Consider the following 23,284-nt stretch of genomic DNA (forward strand, 5'->3'; position numbering starts at 1 on the left):
CAAGCTAGACGTGGATAAAAATAAATCAAAGATTGGAGGAGTTTTTCAGACAGGAGTTAACTAAACAAAAAAATCCTGCTCTATCTCTACCCAGGACAAGCAATATTTGAATATTCCAGGCATTTTCACAACAGTTGGAGTTGCAGAAAATCTGTACTGAACACAGACCATAATCCTTCTAATGGCATGTTAAATTTGTTGAGCACTCTGGCAGTGAGCCAGCTGTCTGCTAATGTTAGGAAGGGGTTAGGTCAGAATGACCTAGACACATGCAGAGAAATCATTACCTTCCCAAGGCATTCTGCTTGGGATAATCATTCTGAAACCTCCAACAAGGAATGCCATGGCAGTGAGCTTAGACAGGAACAACTGGGCTAATAAATGCTACAAAAGAGACAAAAGCCCTCTGCTCTGAGAGTTTCTGATATATTTACTTTTTTATCTTGTTTCTGTGGCATTAAATATTTGAGAGAAGTCCCAGGAAATCCAGAACAAAACACTAAATATATCATGGCAAGCAAAAATATTTTTCTCCTCCTCTTGATTCCAAGGCTGTGAGCTAAATCAGGATATTTACTTTCCTTTGCCATCCACTTCTAACACATAAATAAAGCAACCACTCCTCTGTTGCAATGTCTCTGAGGTAGCTGTAATCATCCTGTTGACTGACAGTAATTGGTATTTGCTTCGGTCATCTTTAAAGTCATGCTAATTAAAAGTGATCATCCTACTCACATATTGAAAGAAACCAGTATCTGGAGGCAAGATCATCTGGGGAAAATGTTAATAAATCCTCAGGCACCAGTGTGTGCCTCCCTCAGAGCTGGCAGCAGTGGTGTTCCTGTTCCCGAGGGACACTTTGTCATGGTGCTGTGGCTTCACCCCAGCCACCACCAAGCCCCAGGCAGCCGCTCCTCGCTGTCCCATGGGGTCAGGGAGAGAATCAGAAGGGGAAAGGCTGCAAAACTCATGGGGTTGAAATAAAGACAGTTTAATGGAAATGCAAAAGCTGTACAAAACACAAGCAAAGCGAAAGGAGGAGTGAATCCCCTTCTTCCTGTGGGCAGGCAGGTGTTCATCCATCTCCAGGAGAGCAGGGTCCCCTCACAGTACCAGTGACTTGGGGAGGCAAAGGCCATCACTCCAAATGTCCTCCTGTTTCCTTATTCTTCCCCCTCTTTCCATACTGAGCATGATGCCATACAACATGGAACATCCTTTGGTCACTTGGGGTCACACAGTCCTGGGCTGTGTCCCCCTGCCAGCTTCTTGTGCACCTGCAGCTCCCTCACCAGCAGGGCCTACGGAAAGAAGGCCTCAGTTCTGTGCAAGCCCTGCTCAGCAATAACAAAAACATCTCTGTATTATCAACTTTGTATTGATAATCAGCACAAATCCAAAGCACAGCTCCATTTCAGCCACTGTGCAGACAATTACCTCAGTCCCAATGCAGCACACATCTTGTGTAAGCTCTTGTCTTCTCCATGTGCATCAGTGATTCTACCATTAGGACCAGGAAAGCTGATTATGCTGCATAACAAACCAGCACATATTGATGGCCATGTGAAAGCCAAAGATGTTCACGTTTTTCTTGAAGTTTCCTTTCTCCAGTTCTTCATGGGAGCATTTCTTGATCATCCCCAGAGACATGCAGAATAGGGAATAGAAAACACAGAGCAGGAAGAGCTAGGGAATACAGTGTGCAATTCCTCAGGTGTGAGCCTTAGTCAGGACACTGGGATCAGTACCAAATGCCCAATAAACTCTTTAATTATGGCATGGTTTAGCACTGCCTTGAGGTACCCTCAGCAGTGTGTGGCAATGCTAGCTGAGCTGGTTTGTTACGGAGTCAGCGGGAAGTGCTCACCTTGGAGCCCAGCCTGTGGCTGGCTGTGCTGGTTCAGCTGGTGCTGGCCAGCCATCACTCACTGGCCACTCACGCTGGGTCAGAGGAGACTGCACTCAGAGGTGCACAGCAATAGCATGTCCTTGTTCTCTAGCCTCTGTAAAGGCTTCAAGGTGGTTTGAAATCAGGCAGCATAGTTTTCAGAGGATGACTTGCAGTTTCATAAGATGTTACGTGCTTTCCCTTACAAAAATGTGAAATAGCTGCCAGGAAAACTGAAATAAAGAACTTGAAAACCAGATTAAATAGATACCAGTGAATTTTCCAGGATTCTTCCATCCTTCTTTTTCTAACTTGTTAATACAAATGCATTGCAAGTAGGTCAGCACTAACAAGAAAGTTATAGTGTTTGCATTTTGTCCAATTTTAGCTAATGCTGTTATTTCATCAGTGTTTTTTGTAAACCACTGATAAAACTAAAGATGTACTTGCTTTAACATCCTCCATAAGATGTTGCCAAACTCACATTAAGTATATACAAAGATTTTGTAACTAATGATACACGTGCATCATTTTATGTATGTTATCATTTGACAGCATTGTCATAAAATGCTACTTCTAGTGCCACTGTTGTCTCCTTTAGTAATTTTATTTTTTGTTATTCTGGCAAATGCAAAACTTGTCAGAAAATATACAAAGAACCACAAAAATTGTGGGTTCCAAATGACAATAAAAGCTACAAGTTGTCATGATTAATCCCGATTTACAACATGAATGTTAGCTTTTCATTACTCTGTAGTAGAGGACCATACAAAGAAAATAAACTTATTATGTTGGTGTCAGACATTTTGACAGCTTAGTAGACATTGCATTCCTATTTTCTTTCCTGTCTCATGTGGCACTGCTGTCTTCCATACCATTTAGCAGTTGCATAATTGTTCCCTTTCAAGCATACAAACAATGAGGTCAACTTGAGTCATGTCAAATAACTGGAGCAAATACCACATATGAAACCATTTAAGATAACAAGTCATGTAATCACATATATTACCCCTTGCCTGGATTTTCTGGATCATGCTAGAAGTGTACTAGAATGCACAAAAGCAACAGAGCTCACCAACTCTCTGTTTTGCCTATGATAGGCAGCTAATGAGCAATTTATTTCAAAGTATTTAATACAGACAAGCTAGAATTGAAAGTTACCTTCCTCTACATCACCATGCTGCTTCTTTGCTCTGACCTTTTCAAGGCAAAACCTGTGTTTTCCTGCAGAAAAAAAAAATGTGACAGGGATGAAGGTTTAATTTTATATTAGTGGTTTTAATAACATGCAGCTATGTTACATTTTAAAGCTGCCTAATTATCAGATGTAACATCTGGGATACAGTATCTATTAGACTGTGTTTTATCCAAACTGGGCACAGATACAAGGAAGTGTTATTTGTGTTTATTAACTCGAACATAGAGAGAAAGGTCAACACTTTCCCTATTCATCCTTCATCATGCTGAGAGGCTGGTAAGAAAGCAGGGTAAAAGTAAAACCCTTAATCAACAAAAACTTTTGCCTTCAAATATATGCAAGGCACATGAAAGCAAAGAAGAAGCTTCTCACCTGTGCATTTTTTTCTTTTATTGAATCATTCAGTTAAGCTACAGAGCACATCACAGATCTCTTCTGTTCTCAACTGAAGTCAAAAGAAGTGGTTTCTCTCTTGCTACAGTGGTTGACAAGAAGCCCTGACACACTGTTCATAAACAAGCAGCAATTAAGAGATAGCAGAACATGGCTAGAATAATTCCTATTCATATGTTTTATTCCACTCTGCAGCACTTTTGAAGTAGTTAAACAGTTGTTTCTATAATCCTCCCAAGTGCTTGTGACAGTAGTAACAATTACTGACTCTTCAATGCCAGTTGTTCTGCCTCCAGAGATTTTGAGTCTCTCTTTTTATCTGCACTGCAAGGCCTCACTGAGAACAGGTAACTTTCTTCTAACCTTTCAGCCCTAGGGAGTTTCAGGCTGCTGCTGGAGGGTGTGTGGGCACACAGATTGAGCAGCCCTGTTGGTATCTGTTATGGTGTGTGTGTTTCTAACCCCACACACCCTCATTAGCCAGTTTCCAGTCATCTGCTACAGCCCAGCCAGCATTCACATTCTCAGTAGAGCACAGCAGAGTGGCTCTTCCTGCATGGAGGGGATGCTCAACACAGGGGCTTTATTCACAACAACACAGAATTGTTGTTAGACACTTCTGGCTGGGTTAGAGCCCCAGCCTGGCTGGGCCAATGTGCTGGGCCAGTCTCCTGCAGTGGAAGCAGGTGCTGTTCAGGGACATTGTGTGAACCTGGCCACTTCCTGTGGTCTGTTCTCATCCTCTCCCAACATCACTGGATTAGGAGGCACTCCTCTGCCTATTGCCTGTAGCATTTGCTTTGGTACTGTTATCTGTGACACCATTCCTCTGTTAGTTTCAGTGCCTTCTCCGCCCCCCAGCTCCGTTGTAATATTGCAGGATTTGATGAGTGACAATTCACATTCATTCACCTCATCTAACACCTTAATGATTCTCAGTGTGTGTCCTGATGATGTCCAACATACTGACTTCTTGCTGCTGCTGGACACTGAGCTGGAAGGTCACTTTTCTCCCTCAGCATCTCTGATGTGGCCTATCACACAACTCTGGTCCCTTTCTCCATCATAGATTTTTTTTGTCTCCATTCCCATTTACACTGAATACATGAGAGCTGTCAGAGTTAAAATCCAGTCTAGTTTAGCAACTGGTGGCTTCAAAGTGCTGTGGTTTTAGTCAGAAAATAAAATGGAATCTTAACTGGAAAATAAAACAAGACCTAGAACAGAATTTGAAATAGCATTTTGAAACCCTTTCCAGCCATACTTATATATAAAAGCTAGTATTTCAAAATTCTAATTTGACTGAAATGTGGATTCCCCTAGCAACTATTTTTGCAGTAGAAGGACTGTTTAGACTGGGTTTTGCACAGGCCTTTGTTTCAGGACTGAAGGAAGGGTGCCCTGGCTGCTGAGTGCTGCTCTTTAGGCTCTCAGTGGGCTTTGGGTTCTCACTTGGGGGCCTCCTCCAGTGACCTCCAGGCTTTGATGGAAGAGTGCTCACATATGTGTGGGTTGCATGGCTATTACTGATGCCATGCCCTGGGGGTGACAGCAGGCCTGTTTCTCAAGCCTGGGCAGGTGTGTTTACTTGTCTGTGTTTGTGTGCTTCCATGATCTATATGAAGTCCATGAAGTAATGTCCTGGCTGCAGGTCCATGGTGTGCCCTAACTAGTGAATGCCTGTGCATCCAGGAGAGAGCAAAGGTAACCAGCACTGATTCCAAACCATTTCAGCTACTATTTTAAACCCATTATGAATAAAGGGTTGAATCTTCTATATCAGCATTATGCAGAATACAATTTTTGATGAAACTCTACAGTCATAGAGATTAAAAGAATTATGTTGATGGAAGGTCCATTTTCTGATGCCTGGTTGAGTTACTAGGCAGGATTAAAAATAAAATTTAAAAATCCCTCATATCAGCCAAGAGATCTTTACAATCTTTTAAAAGCCATTTCTGCTGTCTCTAGCTCCCTCAGGTAGAATTCAAAGCAGCCTTTCTTACCAGATATGATATTTCCTTCTTGTGTGTTTTTGGATTATATGTTATAATGAAAATATTTTGCAACATGCCATTAATTAAAATAAGAGTACTTGTATTAGATTAAGTGTGTATAAGTTACATAATTATGTAGAGTAAATACAACTGTGATTTCAATCCAACACAATTTTTTTTCTGAAATTAATCCCTTCTGTTTATAACAGTTAGATGTACAACTTCAATTCTTTGTGGAAGCTGACAGCTCATACCTGACTACTGCTGAGATGATGTTGTTTATGCCTGAGGCAGGGAAACAGGTCAGTCTGACTCAGCACACTGTCCTAACTCCTGCCTTTGAAAGAGCTCTGTGTGTAGAAATGAAGCACATGTGCACATCTCTCTGACCATGACTTCTCCTGAAAAGGCACTTCTGGTCTTTTCTAACTTCAGCCTTCTTTACTCTTTGGTAAATAGGTCCTTCCTGCAGCACAGGAGTATGTGTTCTCTTTTACCTCTTCATGTCACACCTTGAAAGCAGTATTTTCTCAAAAAATGCTGCCACTGTTCTCTTGGTAGCCCAGAGTGGCAAAAGTGGTATCAGGATAGTTCCTTTCTCCATCTTCTCAGAGTATGTAAAGGTATTGTGCTGTTCCTGCTTTTTCTGAGTAAAGCTCAGCAGGAATGAAAAATCTGAGTCTCTGCCTTACTCAGCATATTGAGTAACCAGCCCAGGGCAGCTATAAAACACTTTTAAAGCCAGGCCTCCCTCCCCACTGGCAGCAGCTCCGTGCCACTGGCATCCAGCTCTCATTTCAGAGTGATTTGTTTGTCTTCAGGAGGCAGCAGATGGCAGCAAAGTTGTACAGATGCACCAGGAGAAGGAAAATATCTTTGTGCACACACTCTAACAACATTCCATGGAAAAAACGTATCATTTGTTTCTGTCTGTCTTGCAGTGTGGTTAAGACAATAAATCAGGTTTATTTGCCCTTGTGCACTTGTAACATAAGGGGTTGTTTTTCCCCCATTACCAGGAGTTAATTAAATCAGGTTGGGGTGAGAGGACATGAACTATTTCCCAGTAAATCATCTTCATCTCTGTAGGACTCACTTCTTTGTGCAAATCTCTTTATATCCTTCATTAAACAGATACTGATGGCCTTGTGCAAATATTGTAACAAAGTGCTGGTGTGTGCACTTTGATTGACTGCCAGTCTCTGCTGTGAGCTATGGAATTCCTCTCTCACTTGGGCTGTCCAGATACATCCTTTTCCAACACTTCAAAATAGGTAGCAAGATTTTTTTTTTCAAACATAAAGAGAAAAAAGAGGAGGAAGGAAATGCTACTGTATAAAGTCTTACTGTTTAAAACACTCCAAAGTCCCACTGCATTAAATAAATAATGAAGTCTGGGTTTTGGACAAGAGCACTGGAAGTTTCTGGGATTCCATCTCTGCTCATGAACACATTTAGTGACGCACTTGACACATGTATGTTTGCTGAAGTTGTCACTGCCAGCAGCACCACATCCACTCAGAGCAGCAGCAATAAGCATACATTGCTGAACACATTTCAGATTAAATGGAGAGTCTGGATTTGTGTTGCTTCTTTTTGACAGGGATCCCATTCCTTACTTGTATCTTTTAGTAGTTTCTTCAGTGTTCAAAACCAGAAATTGGGAATAAATTAAGTATAAAGCAAAATTTACAATACAGTCTTTTGGTATAAAAATAGACATGTTTTTGAAAGAAAGCTGGAGCTTAGATTTTCTTCCTGCTGAAGTCAGTAGAAGTTTTGTTTCAATTAGATGGGATCAGTCTCAGGTCTGGGATTTGTTGCTAAGATTCCTATCTGGCTCACCAGTTCATCACACCAGCATGTCTGATGTCTCTAGGCAGTAAGGGGACTAATGATATATGCCAGTTACATATTTTTCATGTTGTTTATCAATAAAGGCCAGACTATGAATGTGTTCCTTATGCAGAATGAGATGCAAGGCTGCACAGCCTCAGGAAAAAAAATACTTAGGAAAAGGGACTTAAAATCCCTTAATTTTTCCTTGTCTCTAAAGAGAACAGACATATTTTACAAGGTGCAGCTGTCCTGTTCCAGTGTGCAGCTCAGACCTGCTCCTGAGCCCTCATGGGCAGGCAGGGAAGCGTGGTGGCCTCTGAGAGTTTGGTGCTTTCCAGCAGAGAGACACCAGGGCTGGGTCACATCAGGGGAAAGGAGGAGAGCACACACCCTCCTGTGCTGGGCTGGAACAGCAGGGGGATGAGTTACACGGTGCCTTTCAGTCTTGGAGTGATTCAGCGTCATGGAACTCCTGTCACAGTAAGCACCTCTTAAAAGGACAATAAGCATGTTTGTTTGGTGAACTGCTCAGTGTGCTCCTGAACTAACAGATAAGATCCGGTTTGTTTGTTCTCCCATTTCTGCCCATACTGCTGGACATCAGAGATTAAGACCCAGACATCTGTTTGTTTGTTTTTTACACCCTGTTAGAAAAGTATGAAGAAAATAAAATCTTTTTATAACTGATGGAAAAGTTGAATGTAATTTTCAAAGAAGTGTCAACTTACTGAAAGTATTGGAAGAATACTCATTTTGCAAACCTCTTCTCAGAGTCAGAATTTATTACAAAATATGTGCCTTCAGTGGGGAGAACAGATCTTTCTTGACTTTGGAAAACCCCAGGATTTTCTAAGTTGATGAGAGACTCAAGGAGGTCTAGTTAAATATTTTGTAAAAGTTATCACAGAATCAAAAAAAGTTTAAAAATTCATTTGGCATCCTCATTGCTGTTGTGTTTGCTGGGAACGTTGCATGCAAAACACTCCAGTCTTATCATTAACATTGATTCCAGTCTAAGTGGAACCATTTGTTTTTCATTTGGAGACATTACCAAGCATTTTGACTAGTGTACATAGCTTGCAGTAAAAAGGCTTTTACATAGCAAAGTTTTTTACCTCATGAACAAATTATGCTCCTTCTTCTCATGAAGGATACATGGCCTCACTCCAGAGTATTTAAAGATTAAAACAATTTCAAAGCTGACACAAATTATTTAGTGAATAAAAGCCCTATTCCTTAAACAATATTTGGATAATAAAAGCAAACTCTTGTGAATGCAATAAATAGATTTTAATTAGGCATAATTGGATTTACTTATTGGTTGTAGTCAGTCATGCTGGAATTCTTTCTCCTGATGCCTGTGTGCTCCACACTGCTTAAGTATGATGTGAGATAATATGAAACGGTGAATTGACGGCACAAGGAAACTATTTGGATGGCTGTCTGGAGTTGCCATTATTGGCTTTAATTATGACTTGCTGTCCTTTGGGTACTCAATGAGCCAGAAAAGGCTTCATATGTGCCAAAGTATTCATTAGTATTCCCCCTTCTGTCATTGTGCTTGCAGAAAGAGTTTCTATCTGGCACCTGACTGCAGTTCTTCCTAGCACGGACCGAGATGCTTTGCAGATTCTGATAATCATCTGAAAGTACACCAGTGTCTCTACTTTTTGGATGCAGTAGAAATTGTTCCTAGGTAACAGTGGAAGAACTCTGACCACTTTCTGATGTAACTGGAGAACAAACAATTTTTGCGGTTGGTCACGTGACATGGCTGCTTAAAGAAAATTTTGTGGTACCAGCTGGAGAAAGAAAAATAATTCCTTGTTTTCCTCTTCCAGGTTTGGGGACCTGTACAAGGGCTTCATGGGGAAGTCCTTGTATATATCAGCATTTTAGGCACTTTGCCATCATTCCATGTAGAACAAATAATGAAGCCCAAAAAGCTTCCTGAAATAAAAATAGCCATTGGAATCCATTTTGGTAATGAAAAATTGTCTATAGTGAAGAATTTTGGATAGAATAGAATAGATTGATTAAATAGAATAGAATTAAATGGAATAGATGTTTTGTCTGCCATAGGGTGTCCCTAGGGTAGGTACAAAGTACATTAATCACTCCTAAAGAATACTCCATGAACTCTTCTGTGCTGAGAATGGTGACCACTCCTTTGGGATCTGCTCTTGAACAGACTGGTGAACAAGGATAAATTCCTGCTCCAATACATATTTACCATTGCAAAACTTAATTTTAATTTAGAGCCTTGTTTGAACTTCAAGTCTTGTTTTTAGCAGCCTTTGAAATACTGTCCTGTGGGACACCAGACTGTTCTTAGAAACTAATATTTTAACTAAGGTGGTGTGTAAACAGAGACTCCTGATTTGGGAGGCATTTGATGACATCTTCCACTTCTCATCTGACACATTACAGCATAAGCTGGCTTTGAGCTAAGTACAGAGTTCTTGAACTTCTATTATAGGAGGATGCTCTCTTTCATGTGCTGTTTCACAGTCCTGCTCTCCCTGAAACCCCAAATCCTTACACTTGTCAGAGATTTTAATCTAGATTATGGATGAATTTCAGCCACTATTTAAGCATTCATGCCCAACATTTTGCTTTATGGGATGAAGTGAAAAGCTGCTGCACCAGGGTTTTTCAGTATCATCCCCTGCTTGGCCAGGAGGAAGAGCTTTCACCTGGGCAGGTTACACCTGGGGCTGGTGCAGGAATTGATGAAAAGAGAGGATGCTGTCCTGATATATTCTGCCCCTTATAAACCCATTCCCTGAAACCTAAAACTGAGGCTGGGATATGGGAAAGAGTCCCTGCCTGCCATTCTCCTGCTCTGCCCTTCTTCTCCAGCTTATCTAGCCTAGGTTAGCAAAATCCACTGACATTGTGTTTCCAGGGTTTCCTTGTCTGCTCTTTCCACTCAAAGAGTGTGCCATCTTTGGGCTGCTCACTACTTTCTGACTTCTCTCCTTCAGCAGTGCTTTAAAACACATGGTTTCAAAGATTGGTGGGGGAATGGAGGGAACAAAAAAAACCCCAGTCTTTCTTTTCTTTGCTTGCTGTTTATTGCAGAGAGTTTTGCTTCTCCTTACAGGCGCGGCAGGTGGTGCTCTTGGTCCTTCCAAACACAAGCTGCACTTCCTAAACCCCAGTCAGATCAGAATTGTGCCATCCTGCACCAGCTGGCTGGTTTGAGCCCTGTCTGGTTCTGGGCAGGGTCTTTCAGCTTTGAGTGAAGTGTTTTCCACCAGTGAAGAGGAAAGGAGGGAAGAAAAGGTACTCTGTGTGGGGTTTTGGCAGGAAATGAAGAAAAGATCAGTACAAACAAAAGGAACTAGTTGGCAAGTACATACTTAACCACACTGTAGCCCAATCCAGCCCTCTGTCCCAAATTTAGATGGTAAAAATATTAACTGTGGAATTTACAAGGAAAACGTTGTAGCTATTAAATGGGATGGTTCTGCTGCCGTTGTTTTCTTGTGCTGTGTACATTGAGTAGGATCATGCTTTCACCTACACATTGTAACTTCTCACTGCAAGCACCACAGAACTTGTAACAGCAACAATTTTAATTTCCACTTGTTTGTTTCTCAGCTGGCAGCTATACCTTGTCCATGGATTTGTGTCATCCCTTACATCTTGCAAAATCTGGATCAGAAAGGCCAAGGGCAGGAGACGGGTAAGTTCTCTTCCAGCTGTTAACAAACAGGTAATTAAAACTGGCAAGGTGTCATTATCTTTGATTTTCTTTCTTTTTTAAATAATGTTTCAAGTGGAAAACCTACCTCTCAGGATTTCAAAAATCTTAGTTGAAAGTGCTTAGAAAGTAACTAAAAATAGGCAATTCTGAGCAGAACTTCAAAGTTTGGAATGAAAAATCATGAATACTAGCCAGCTATCTCATCAATAGATCTCTACCCAAGGTTTTTGCAGCAGTTTCCTGGAAAGGTGTCATTGCCAGTTCTTTTCAATTTTTCTCATAAACATATGTTCTTGAGAAATTTAATATTAGGTTAAAAAACAATTAAATCCCCACGTCATTTATTCTAAAGGCACAGAGTTCTGCTGTTCCCTAGTCCTCTCCTGTATATGTTAACTATGTTCAGAGATATGGTAAAATAGAGGAAATGCTTCATTTCACCCAAGAAGTTATTCAAATACACATGCAAATATTTGTTTAGGTTTTAGGTTTGTTTTCTTGGAGTGCAAGGAACAGGCACCAATAGATGGTGCTGGTGGTGCATTAATAAGGTTCAGTTTCACATTTGTTTTCTGGTCTGTGCTTGGAATTTGTTAAAAAAAAAAAAAAGAGAGAACAAAACAAAACAACAAAAAAGAACAAAACAACAAAATCCCTCATGCTAAGCTTTTATCCAAAATGTTCTCCCTGCACTGAACCGGTCACCGTTTAACTTTAACCTGAACTGTGGCCCAGGAAATCCTTCAACATAAATAACCTTGGAAGCTGCCATGACCATTTTTGGAACGTGCTGCCTCAATAAATCTGTTACTTTGTTGTGCAATGTTGAAGTGTGCAGTTGTTTCTCTGATTAATTAGGGCAAAAAATAAACTTGGACGATCAATCCAAGCTGTGACACGTTTCAGCCCTGGCTTGAACGTGTGGGCAGAAAAGAACCTTAGAGCCTTCTCCACAGACCTGCCCTGGAATTTTAGGATGCATTGCTGGCTCGGAGTTTACTCCATTTGATGAGATAAGGTGGCTGCTAACAAAATTCGCAAGGGAAGAGTTTTGGTCTGTCCCAGGACTGCCATTCTAGCTTAGCATGAGTAGGACTGAACACAGTGAGAAATGATTCATCGTGACCACTGCCCCCACTAAAGACAACATAACTGAAGTGTTTTATGTAATTGTGTTTATTTTATTTCACATATTACCCATGGAGAACAGCTGATACATTCTCTATATCTTTCACCAGTCTGGAATGCAAGATAAAAAAGGTATGGATAAAGAGTTTAACGTTTGACATTCACAATATGAAAAATAGAGGGGATACAATGTTTTAAAATGCCCTTATGCAATATATATATATTTATATATATATATATAAACCGTATAAAAATAAAATATATTTTTTCCAAAAAAAAAAAAAAAAAGACATGGCACAGAACAATCTTAAATACCAATGCATATCTCGTGATCCACACACACCGCACTTATAATTAACAAAAACCACGTACAATTGCACTTTTCCTCTCTGTGACGTTCAAGTATATCGCAGTCCCCGCAGGGACTAATGAGTGTCCGATTCCCTGCCGGGTGCACATAACGCAGAGGGTAGAGCAGATGTGGGCGGCCTGTCCGTGCCCACGGCTGACGCGCACCCTCCAACCCTCGGGGGCGGAGGGCGAGGCCGGGGCCCGTCGCCCACCGGCGGGTCCCCCCCTGAGCATCCCCTCCTCGGGGCGGCGGGGCGCGGGAGGGCGGCCAGGGCCGCCCGGCCCCCCGAGAGCAGCGGCGGCGCCTTCGCGTCGCGGGCGGCGGCGGCTGCGGGAGCCGGCGGTGCCCGGCCCGGAGTCCGTGGCGGGCGGGGGGCGCAGCGTCCGCTGCCCTTCTCAGCTCCCCGCGGAGGGCGCGCCGGGGTCCCGCCCGGGCAGGCGCTCTCCGCGATCCTGGCGGATCTCAGCCCGTGCCTCAGTCCATCCGTCGAGGCGGCCTCGGCCGGCTCCTGCGGCGCTTCAGACTCCGAGGAAGGCGGCGAGGGGCTGCGCCCGGCGCGTCCGTGGGCGCCGCCCGGAGCTGGGGGAGCGCGCTGGGCTGCGGGGCTCGGGCAGGGAACGCCGCCGGCGGCCGTAGCCCTGGGGGCTGATCTTGTTTGGGGGGGCGGCATCGTTCCTGTCGTTGACGGCCGCCCTGTGGAGCTCGTCGACCAGCCAATGCACCGTGCACGTCCCGAAGCGGCACGCCTTTGTTTGGAAGTGGGGGAATCTGTTAATGCTCTGGCGGTAGCGCTTGACGCGGATGTGAGCATCCTCCCGGTTGCTGCAGGAAGAGAGAGAGCGGGCATGAGAAGAGCGCCGTGGGGGCCCGGAGGAGGGGACCCGGTGGGCGAGGGAAGGGGAGGGTCTGCAGGGCAGGGAGCCCCAGGCTGGAGATGGGCTCGTCCCGACGGTGCCCGGCTGTCCCCCAGCAGTCCCGGCTGTGCCTTGCGCGGGAGCGCCGAGCGAAGCCGGCTGCCCATGCAAGGAGAGGCCCCGCCGGTTTACGGCTGTTACTTTTTCCTAAGCATCCAGGGCTCGAGTTACTATTTATATCTGACTTTCGCAGCAAAGGCGCTACTATCTCCCGCCAGCTAAAGAGCGCGGGGAAAGGAAGGCGGGAGGCTGCTTTCAGCGCGATGGGCAGCCCGGGCAGGACCTGCCTCTGGGGCGGGGAGGATCGACAGCAAGAATAACCCTGAACACACGGAAACCTGGGGACCCCGAAACTTTCTACTGCCTCGAGCAAGTGCCCGAGCCCAGGAAGGGCTGGAATTTACCTGGGAGGCGAGACTCGGGAATCCTCCTTCACGTCCTGGGTGCGGATGAGAGGCAGCACGTCGGCGGCTGCCCCCAGCCCTCGGAGCAAGCCCGCAGGCTTCACGTCCCTCTTGGCTCGGCTTAGTGCCCATTTCGTCCATCTGAAAGAGCACAAGAGAAGAGGAGAGCCTGTTATCGCAAGTCTGCAGGGCGGGAGCCAAACCAAATAGATTCGAGCGAGGGGCGAAAATCTTTGCCAGCGCCGAGATTTTTTTCCTTTTTTTTTTTTTTTTCTTCTTCTCCACCCCCCCCCCCCCCCCCCCCACAATGTTTTCTGAAAGGGCACGAGGCCTTTAAGGAGCTGAGCAATTCCTGCAGGGAATCAGGGAATCCAGTGCCTCTGACGGCTGCCGGGGCGCTGGCAGGAGGGCGCGCTCCGATACTCACTTTCTTTTGAACTCTGTCGCTACGTCCACCCTTGCAGCATCCACCCCGAAGAAGGTCACGGAGCCGAGATAGAGCAGGGCTATGTGAACTAGTTTCATTCTGGCTGGGCTCCTGCTGGAAGGAAAAGAGAAGAACTATAAGCATGCTTGCTAATAAAAGTCAAGTAAGGACTGTCCTTTATTCCTGGTGGTTCCAGAGAGCTCCTTCCCTCGCAGAGCCCCCAGGCTACCGGGGACTTTGTGTCTGATATGAACCAGAAGCTAATATTTGCTCAACAACTTATCACAGAGTAAATAACAGAGCCTCCAAAGTTTACGTTTGTCGAGAGTTTAGTTGCAGAGGCGGCTGAAAACCAGCAGGATTTCCAGAATACCCCCAGCGGCTTGCACTAGGATTTAGCAAACCCATAAGATCAGAGAGAGCTGGCTATCGGACACATCGTTTCCAAACTCCAGCAAGTGTTTTGCTGCCGGGAAGTTTATTCCCTGATAGCTCCTCTTCCCACTTCACATGCAGAACCAGCTAGGTCTGGATCTTATGTTGTAAACTGCAGCTGATGCCAAGAGCCAGTGCAAGACTCCACAGCATAACTCCAAACTCTTCAAAACAGTCCAAATTTAGTAGAGTTTTACTTGCGTTCCACCTCCCCTGAATCTTTTGTTGTTGCCAAGGGCGGGAAAAAAAAAATAGTTCTTACCTGACAGTGAGGATAATCCACTGAGACAAATGTTTTTGTAGTAGCGATCCGAGCTTGCAGGGTTTCCTGAGGAGCGAGAACTCCTCCTTTGTGTGTGTGTGTGTGTGTGTGAAGTAATCACTGCCGAGCTCTGCGCTCCTCTGCTCGCTTTTATAGAGAGCGCTGAGAAGTGGGTGGACCTTGGCGTGGCTGGGCGAGCTCTCTCTTGGCACCCCCCACCCCCACATTTCAAGCACTCCTTAAGCATTCTGACCTGGATTGGGGGCAACACTGGGGGGGGGGGGGGGGAGTAAGAGGATTATTGGAAATTATCTTAAACAACCCCCTTGGTGTTTTGTTAATTATAACGGCAGCTTTTAGGATTCTGAGTCATGACACAACTTGCAAAATCCGATGAGCCCCTCAGCCTGTTTTACTGGGGACAGAGGTTTTAACCGCCAAAATATAATTGTATTTATGCTGTCTGTAGAATAATTTCTCATTCTAGACATCTTAGCCTCAGGTGGGTGAAAGCAGGGGAGTGGAAACCATATTCAATCCATTCCAAAATCCATGAGAATCCATCAAATATCAAAGTTCCAAAAATAAACCCATATTTGGACAACGTGAATTTATAATGAGTAACTGGAATGACAGCCTTCTTTACATAAGTAATGAGGTGGCAAATCGGGCATCATTAATATTTATGACTAAACTTGGGTGCATTTTTTATCTAACAAAATGAATTTTATTTACTTGATCGATTCAAGTAGATCACGATTCAAATGGTTTTGGCAGATGAAGGTCAGAGCCCAGTTCTGCGCCTTGGAACAGAGCAAGTGGCGTTGCTTTGGGGCGAACACGGGGTCACTGAAACGCCTGGGGTTACGGGGCTGGGAAGATCCTCCGTGCCTTGTGCTGTTCCCAATCCGCAAACCTCACGGATGTGAGTGCAGTTACTTCCCGGTCAGAAAGCTGAACCGGTGCAGGATCGGGATCTCTAACAGCATTCTCTCGGCTGGCCAGCAGCAAAACCTTAGTCTGACCACCTTGTTATTGGGTTTTTTACAGTCTTTAGCGTCTTTGCTCCGTGACGCTTCAGAAATGCAGCGGTCCGGCTTGGCAGGGGGTGCTGGCAGCCAGCAGCGGATGCACCGTGTCTCCGCTGACTTGTCGCGGTGCAAATTCGGCGGCACCGAGGGAAATGCCCCGGGAGATCTGCGCCCTGGGGCAACAGGGTCCCCTGGCCAGCGAGAGACGCTCGGCAGGAAGGAATGAGTGGTGAGATGCTTCTCTCGCATCTTGCCCCAAGCAAAGTGTTTCAAAAGTCAGGTGAGTGAGCGTCTGCTCGTGACTCTGCCTTTCTAGATAACCGCGGTGTATAACAACACCCCGGAGAGGTATGTGCAGGGGGATGACGGAAACTTTCCTGTGCATGGCTCACTCGGTGCTCTCTCCCTCCCTCCCCTGGCTCTCCAGCAGCGTCCAGACATCTGGAGCCTTCTGTCTCCGGCATCTACCTGTGCGGGACAGGCTGGCCGGGGAGCTGCCACCGCCCGGCCGGCGGGAGGGCAAGCGCTGCCTGTCGCTGCTCCCCATCGCATCAGCCGGCTGCCCCTCTGCCCCGAGCCCCTGCGCGGCTCCGCGGGGCGAGGCCGTTCCCCGGCCCGGTTCCGCTGCCCGCCGCACGTGCCCGGCCGAGCACCGGCGGGGCTGCCCCGGCTCAGCCCCGTCCCTGCCGCCCGCAGCTCCGCCGAGCCGCAGCCCCGCTGCCCGCGCCTCGGACCGTGCTCCGGAGCGCAGAGCGGGAGGCTTGGGGGCAAAACAGGGAGGAAGAGATGGGAAAATAAGTGTTCTAGAACGGGACCGTATCATGCCCGGAGCTGCACGACTGGCTGGATTTTAGAGACCTCATGAGGCAGCTCAAGCTCGTGCGAGTTCAAGCATTTCCTTGATTAGCAGAAGTTGAAACTGAATCTAACTTTTTCCGAATGAGAAGGCAGGATTTTATGTGATAAGTATTGCTTTGACTCAGATTAAGTCTCCCATTCCAGTAAAAAAAAAAAAAAAAAATCACACGTTTCCTCAAATGCTGGAAAATCCCTCATTAAAATCTTTGGCTTAAACGGGAAGTGTATTTTGTATACTCTGAGACAAACAATGCAGAAAAAAAAAATTCTATGTTGATTTAGGAATATTAATAACAGTAGTAACACAACTCTCACGTTTCTTCCATACTGACTGTAACTATCATCTCAGTGATAAAAAATTACTTCATGTAAATTTATGAGGTGGCAAACTCTGACACATAAATGATCAGTTTGTTGATGATGTGATTTGTGAAAGGGCGTCAGCAGGTAAAGCTGGTTCAAATCTACCACAAAACATCATGTTCTTTGTTCAGAGGCTCATTTTGTTCTTTCTATGAACTTGCATTCTCGTGCAGTTTGGAAATGAGCAATAGTCACTGAATTGGTACTGTGATGTAACAGTGACCAATTTTTTTAAAATTATACCACAAATAGTTATTTCCTTAAAAAAAAAAAAAAAAAAACAAACCAAAAAACCACCCCAGCTTCCCAAGCTGTGAGTCTGAGGCAATGCCAAGCAGTTCAGCAAGAGCAGTGTGTGATGTGAAGTGCAGGGTCTCCCAGATGCTGCCTCATCCATGATGGGAAGCAGCCAGCTCCTGTTTACTGCCTATCTTGGGTGTACCATTCAACCTCTTGGTGTTCTGAAGACCTTACAGCAAGTATCTGCTCTGGCAGAGACATGGTGAAGATGAGTTGCTGTTTATAGAGCATTTTATTCAGGCTGAGATTTGTTCAAAAAGAAAAGGTCTAAAATCTGTGGCTAGCAATGGGGAATCAGTGTGAGGCAAATATTCTGTGCTGATGATGGAAGAAAACTGTTGTTTGAAGCCAGTGGAAGTGCCTTTGCATGTTTCACTTTGTTTAAACAAATTGTTCTGAATTCATATGCCATGAGTATGAATAGACCTGATTGTATTTCAGGCTGCGTGAAATCAGCAGAAAGATAATACTAATAGAAGAATGGCACCCCCTGAAGGGTCTAAAACCTCGCTCAAGCTCCACACAGAAAAACCTCACTGTTAGTACCTGCACCAGAGCTCTCCGTGCCAAGAGCACAGTGACAAAGGGGTGATTCCATTTCAATAGTCCTGCTGGAGGTGCTCAGTGTACACCAAACAAAGCCTCCCAAGTGAGTGAGGGATGTCTATTGGTAGGGGAAATCTGGTCAGGGTCATGGCTGCCCCCCTGTTCTGGCATGGGTTGGCAGAGTGTGAATTCCCTGTTTCCTGAAGGAGGAGGGAACTGTAGAAGGTATTGTGAACATTCACACCTTGTTGTTGGCAAGGGCACAATGTGAGTGTGGCAACCCCTTGAGTGCTTTGGGGCTCTTGGGAGAGGCTGCAGCCTTGCAATTCTTCCCCTGGGGGAAGTCCATGACCAGGGGCTTGTGGAGACAGGTCCCTTGGTGTCCTCTGTGAGCCCCTGCTTCTCCTGTGAGGAGCTAGGCTGCAAGTGAGGGAATTAAGCCTTGGTGGTCTGGATGAGCATTCAGTTTCACTTTTCATTAGAATTTAGGTGAGCAAACACTGTGTCTGCTCCACTTCTTCATTTGTCCTATAAGAACATAAGATTGCTCTATTCTTAAAGGAAGTTGCCCAGAGAAATTGTGGATGCCACATCCCTGAAAGTGTTCATGGCGTGGTTGGATGGGTCTGAGCAACCTGGTCTAATGGCATGTGTCCCTGCCTGTAGCAAAGGGGTTGGAACAGGATGATCTTTAAGATCCCTCCTGACCCAAAACCTTCTGTGATTTTGTAAAATAAATAAGCTCAACTACACTTCCTATTTCTTATTTAAGATGTGCCATTTCTTATAAACTTTACAAAATTTGGCTGTACTGATCTAGATGGCAGAAGGAGCAAGGCTGTAAAGTGAACACTAGCAGTACTGGGAAATCACTAAATAAACATCTTGCTCTTGAACATTTATTTATTGCTCTTGAGCATTTATTAATGCTCTGGGAAAGGTGTGAGTGATTCTCTCCTACTAGAGATGCTGTGTTAAAAAAGCAGTGAGATTTCACTATTGAGATTTGTAATTGCATATTGAATCTTTTTATCAGTGTAGATATGATAACACTAAGGACCCATTTCAGCTCCAAATTAGGTAATTTCTCAGTGTCTTTAAACTTTGTCTCCAGGTTTAGCTGTACAGAACATTATCCTTTGCTTCTGTGAACTGTGTCCTGCAACCAAAATGCCTATGCATAACTTAACAAAATCCTGCATGACTTAACCTAACTCCTACGTAGAAGTCACTGACCCCACAGAGTGCATCTCTTTCTCAAAAAGTATGGTCAATCTTTTTGATGTACATATGACACATTTTTCTTTACTCCTAAACAAGGAAATGTATTAGGATTGGATCCTTACACATGTCATTTGCTTCAAAACAGCTAAATTACGAAGCTGATGACTCCCAGGAGATGTCAACCTCTGCCCTCCACTGAGAAGGCACAAGCGGGAACACTGCTTGAAGCTTCCTGACCAATTTGCATCTGGCTTATCAGCAAGACACTGCATCACTATGTTCCAGCTAAGAGGTGTAAGAACGGTGTGTTTGAAACAGAAATGTCTCTGAGACCACTTCTGACTGTCTGCTGGGTCCCTCGTCAGGGTGGATCGTCAGGAGCTAATCCAGTTTGCTGCACTTCCACACTCAGCCCGGCACCCACGACTGGTCCTCGCTGGAATGCCACCCACGTCCTCCGCGCTGGTTCTTCTCTCTGTGCTGTCAAACGGGACGTCCATGGAAGCTTATCAGAGTGGTTTTTGCAGGCTCTGCCAGCTATCCAAGCGCTGTACTGTCCGCTCCTTTATCCTCAGCATCTCCGCGACTGCTGGCAAAGTCCACCGAGCTTTCGAGGGCCACGGTCCAGAAGGTGCCTGCCTCATCTGCACGTTATAAACAGCACCACGGCAGCTCCCGGCGCGGCTCGCTGAGCGCCCCAGCGGCCACCGCCCGTGCCCGGGCCGGCACGTCCGGGGCCACGCGGGTCACGCCGAGGCACCGCCGGCCAGTGCCCTGCCAGCAGCAGGGAGCAGCAGGGCCGGGCCGGGCCGGGCAGCACAGCCCGCTCCGGGCCGGGGGTGCTGCTGTGAGGGGGCCGGGGCCGAGACCCCCGCGCCGACCCTCGGCACCGCCACAGAGCCCAGCGGGGCGGCGGCACGGCTCCCCCCGCGGCGGCACGTCCCGAACACCCCGGACAAAACGTGACCGGGACACATTCGGGACGCGCAATCCCCGATTCCCCGGGCCGGGCTGGCGGGGCCGCCGTTATCTGGCCGCCGGCTTGCATATCCGCGGAGCCTCGGTGAGGGCGATGCCCGGCCCCGGCAGCTCCAGGCGGGAGCGGCGAGGTGCAGCCCCGCTCAACACTTGGGTCTCCCCGGGCACGGAGAGCGCTCCGACCCGCCGCGAGTGTCTTTTGTGAGGGGAACGGGCTCCGGACCCGCTGCTCCCCGGGCGGCCACCGCACTGGGGGAGGCTGCCGAGAGACAAAGCCCCGCTCGGGCGGGGCGCGGACCTCCCCCGCCGGACCCTCCCCGCCCGCGGGGGGCTGCGAAGGGAGGCCGCGGCGCTGGCAGCGGCGTCCCGGCACGGCGGCCGGCCCGGGGCAGCGGCACTGCGGGACAGCCGGGCCGGGCCGCCCCAGCCCCCGCCCAGCCCCGGGGTCACGGCGAGCGGTCCGGGCGGCGCGCAGGCGCACGGCGTGCCCGCGCCTCCAACATGGCTGAGGTGGTGCCGTTCCTCCTGCGGCGGGCGCGGAGCGGAGGATGCTGAGCCTGCCCCGAGCCGCCGCCGCAGCCGCTGGGGTGGTGAGGCCGAGGCGCGCCCCGCGCAGCCATGGCCAGGCTGGCCGACTACTTCATCGTGGTGGGCTATGACCACGAGAAGACAGGTAGGTGTGGCTGCGCGCAGCGCTGCCCCGCCGTGCCTGGCCGCTCCCCGCGCTCCTGCCCGGCCCCGGCCCCCGCCCGCCTCCGGCCGGGCCGCGGGAGGAGGAGACTGCGGCGCGCACGGGGCGCGCGTCCGGCCGGGGGAGGAGGGGGTGAGGGCAGCGGGGCGAGCCAAGGGTTAATCCCCCTTTCCCGAGGGGGGAAGCGGAGGGACTCCCGCACCGCCCGGCCGGGGCAGCCCCGGCCCGCCCCGCCTGCCGGGAGCGGCTGCGGCTCCTTCCCCGAAGCGCGGGCAGGTTCAAACGGGGCCCGCGGCCGTGCCGGGCCCGGCGGCCAGAGCCGCGGGGCAGGGCCGGAGCCGCCGGTCCCCACCTGTGTCCCGGCGGCTGGGGCGCGCCAGCCGCGCCTCCCGGGAGAACAAAGGCTGCGTTCCGCCGGCGGCGGGGCTTGCCCGGCTCGCCGCTCATCCATCGCCTGTTGAGCGGCGCCGCGAGTCCCCCGGGCAGCGCCGTGGCACCGAACGGGGATGGAACGGGCGCTCCTCCTAAAGCCTCGGGATACCGAATTCTGTGTGCTGGGGGGAAGGGAAGTGCTGTTATCTGCTGTCGTTTGTGGGCAAAGAGAGAGTGGTTTGTGTTACGTAACTCTCCGTTATGGTACCAGCTTTGTTGCTGCAGAGATCTCAAATCAGTGTTTAAGCTGACTGGAAAACGAAGTGATTGTCAATTGGAATGTGTTTGTGCTGCGTATTTCAGAGCGCTCCTTTGAATGTATGCTGTTAATAAACAATATTTGAAACAGTCGAATGTTCCCTAATTTATTTGACTATGCATAAACCAAACAACACTCAAGTTTGTTACTCAGAGTAATTCTTTGAAGTAGCAATTGCGTGTAGTCTGTATCTGTTCATTCAAAAAGTGCAGCTAATAAACTCGGACTGTGAGATTTTTTTAAAAGAAATATAATTTTTAGAGAAACTGTTACATTTGCGTGTTTAAAGATGCAGTGTCTCACAAAGTTCTGCTAAGGGTCTCTTGGATTTTACTATTCTGCAATTGTTATTCCATTGATTACATCCTGGTTACCCCTCCCATCCCATTTGATCGTAGGTTTGTCCTAATTGTACTGTCAAAATCAAGCCATGTGAAATGGGAAGGATTTTATTTTAAAAATAAAGACCTTTCCTTTTGCCTCTCCTGTTTGGAACATTTTCCCTGACAAAGTAGAGAAAACCCAAATCAAAACAAAGAAGCAACCAAAAAACCCAGATGTGCTTTTAAGAAGACGAATCAAATAGGCTTCTTACTTCATTGAAGTGAAATTACAGATTGCGTTGGAAAGCTTTATGTCTGTAAAATGTCTTCATCTGTAGGATTTAAGTATGTGTTTAACTTCCCATACATAAACTCTTTCATGAAGTTTGGTAGAATTGCTTGCCTGGGTGAAATTGAGCAGATTCAGAAATAACTCCTGAACCTTAATTGAAAAAGGTCGTGCCCAGAAAGTAATTGTTTAGACTTTATTATTTAAATGACTTGTTGCTACTTTAATGCTTCATAAGAAAAATGCTTGAAGGAACAACATTCTGTTGAAGACTAGGCATGCATTGTTTTCCAAATTCCTTTACCCCCACATGCAATCCCATAATACATGGAGTACTGACCTTTATTTTTCTTATAAAACTGTAGTTTTTTGATGCATTTATTATGCTTCCTTCTATATGAAAAGCAGGGACAAGCATTTCTAGGATTATAGACTAGCTACTCTTGAAGCATTTATATTTTTAAGTATGTTCCTTTTCTTTCTATCCTATTTGTTTTTCATCAGCAGCTACCTTCTGGCCTGGTTTTAATGTGCTTGATTTTAATGCTGAGTGTAATTATGTTTGTAGTGTTTTTTTTTTTTTTCTTTTTTTCCCAGGCATAATCTGTGGAATAGCTTTGTGTAAACAAGCAAACAAAAATGCTGTACCCTTCCCCCCAATCTGTGTGTCAGCAGCATTTGGATGATAAACACTTGTGGTTTGTAGGGAAGGGTGTTTATAGTAGTGACTGCTCTCCCAGGAAAGCCCCACTGGGTCTGCTGGCTCTCCCCTCACTGCTTATATGGATTTATTTACATGGGCCAATATCTTACCCCTGAAAATGGGATAAAGGTGCTGATTTTCTGGCTTTACTCAAAAAACATTTGCTGTAAATATCTAAAATGCAGTGTTTATGCAGTTTAGGAGCAGATCTGTAGATTTTTTCTTGTTTTGGAACAGCTTTGTAAGTGATGCTACAAGTTTTTATCCAGCATAGTCTTCAGGGGAGGTGAAGGGTTTTATTGTCCTCAAATAAACCAGAGTGTGTCCTTTGGGAATCA

At 46.5% G+C, this 23,284-nt stretch overlaps 2 protein-coding genes across 7 annotated transcripts in view; one reads left to right on the plus strand and one right to left on the minus strand.

Moving 5' to 3' along the window:
* Positions 1-12,185: 12,185 nt before the first annotated feature.
* On the minus strand, positions 12,186-15,061 carry ADM (adrenomedullin). 2 transcript variants are annotated; one of them, XM_059474365.1, is made up of 4 exons: positions 14,950-15,061; positions 14,253-14,363; positions 13,826-13,966; positions 12,186-13,329 (listed from the first exon to the last, which is right to left on the minus strand). In XM_059474365.1, the coding sequence occupies exons 2-4, from the start codon at positions 14,348-14,350 to the stop codon at positions 13,026-13,028; spliced, it is 543 nt and encodes a 180-aa protein (XP_059330348.1). In that variant the 5' UTR covers positions 14,351-14,363; positions 14,950-15,061; the 3' UTR covers positions 12,186-13,025. The 2 variants fall into 2 exon arrangements, with proteins under 2 accessions (XP_059330348.1, XP_059330347.1); XM_059474364.1 differs by having other exon boundaries at positions 14,253-14,366.
* Positions 15,062-20,798: 5,737 nt separating this feature from the next.
* Positions 20,799-23,284, plus strand: part of SBF2 (SET binding factor 2) — a 231,677-nt gene continuing 229,191 nt past the window's right edge. The window contains exon 1 of one of the 5 annotated variants that reach the window (XM_059473902.1): positions 20,799-20,922. In XM_059473902.1, coding sequence (XP_059329885.1) covers positions 20,868-20,922 — 55 coding nt within the window. In that variant the 5' untranslated portion in view covers positions 20,799-20,867. The remainder of the gene's footprint in view (positions 20,923-23,284) is intronic. The other 4 variants (XM_059473896.1, XM_059473897.1, XM_059473901.1 and 1 more) reach the window with 4 other exon arrangements.

This window comes from Ammospiza nelsoni, chromosome 6 (assembly GCF_027579445.1).
Source record: "Ammospiza nelsoni isolate bAmmNel1 chromosome 6, bAmmNel1.pri, whole genome shotgun sequence".
Lineage (NCBI taxonomy): Eukaryota > Metazoa > Chordata > Aves > Passeriformes > Passerellidae > Ammospiza > Ammospiza nelsoni.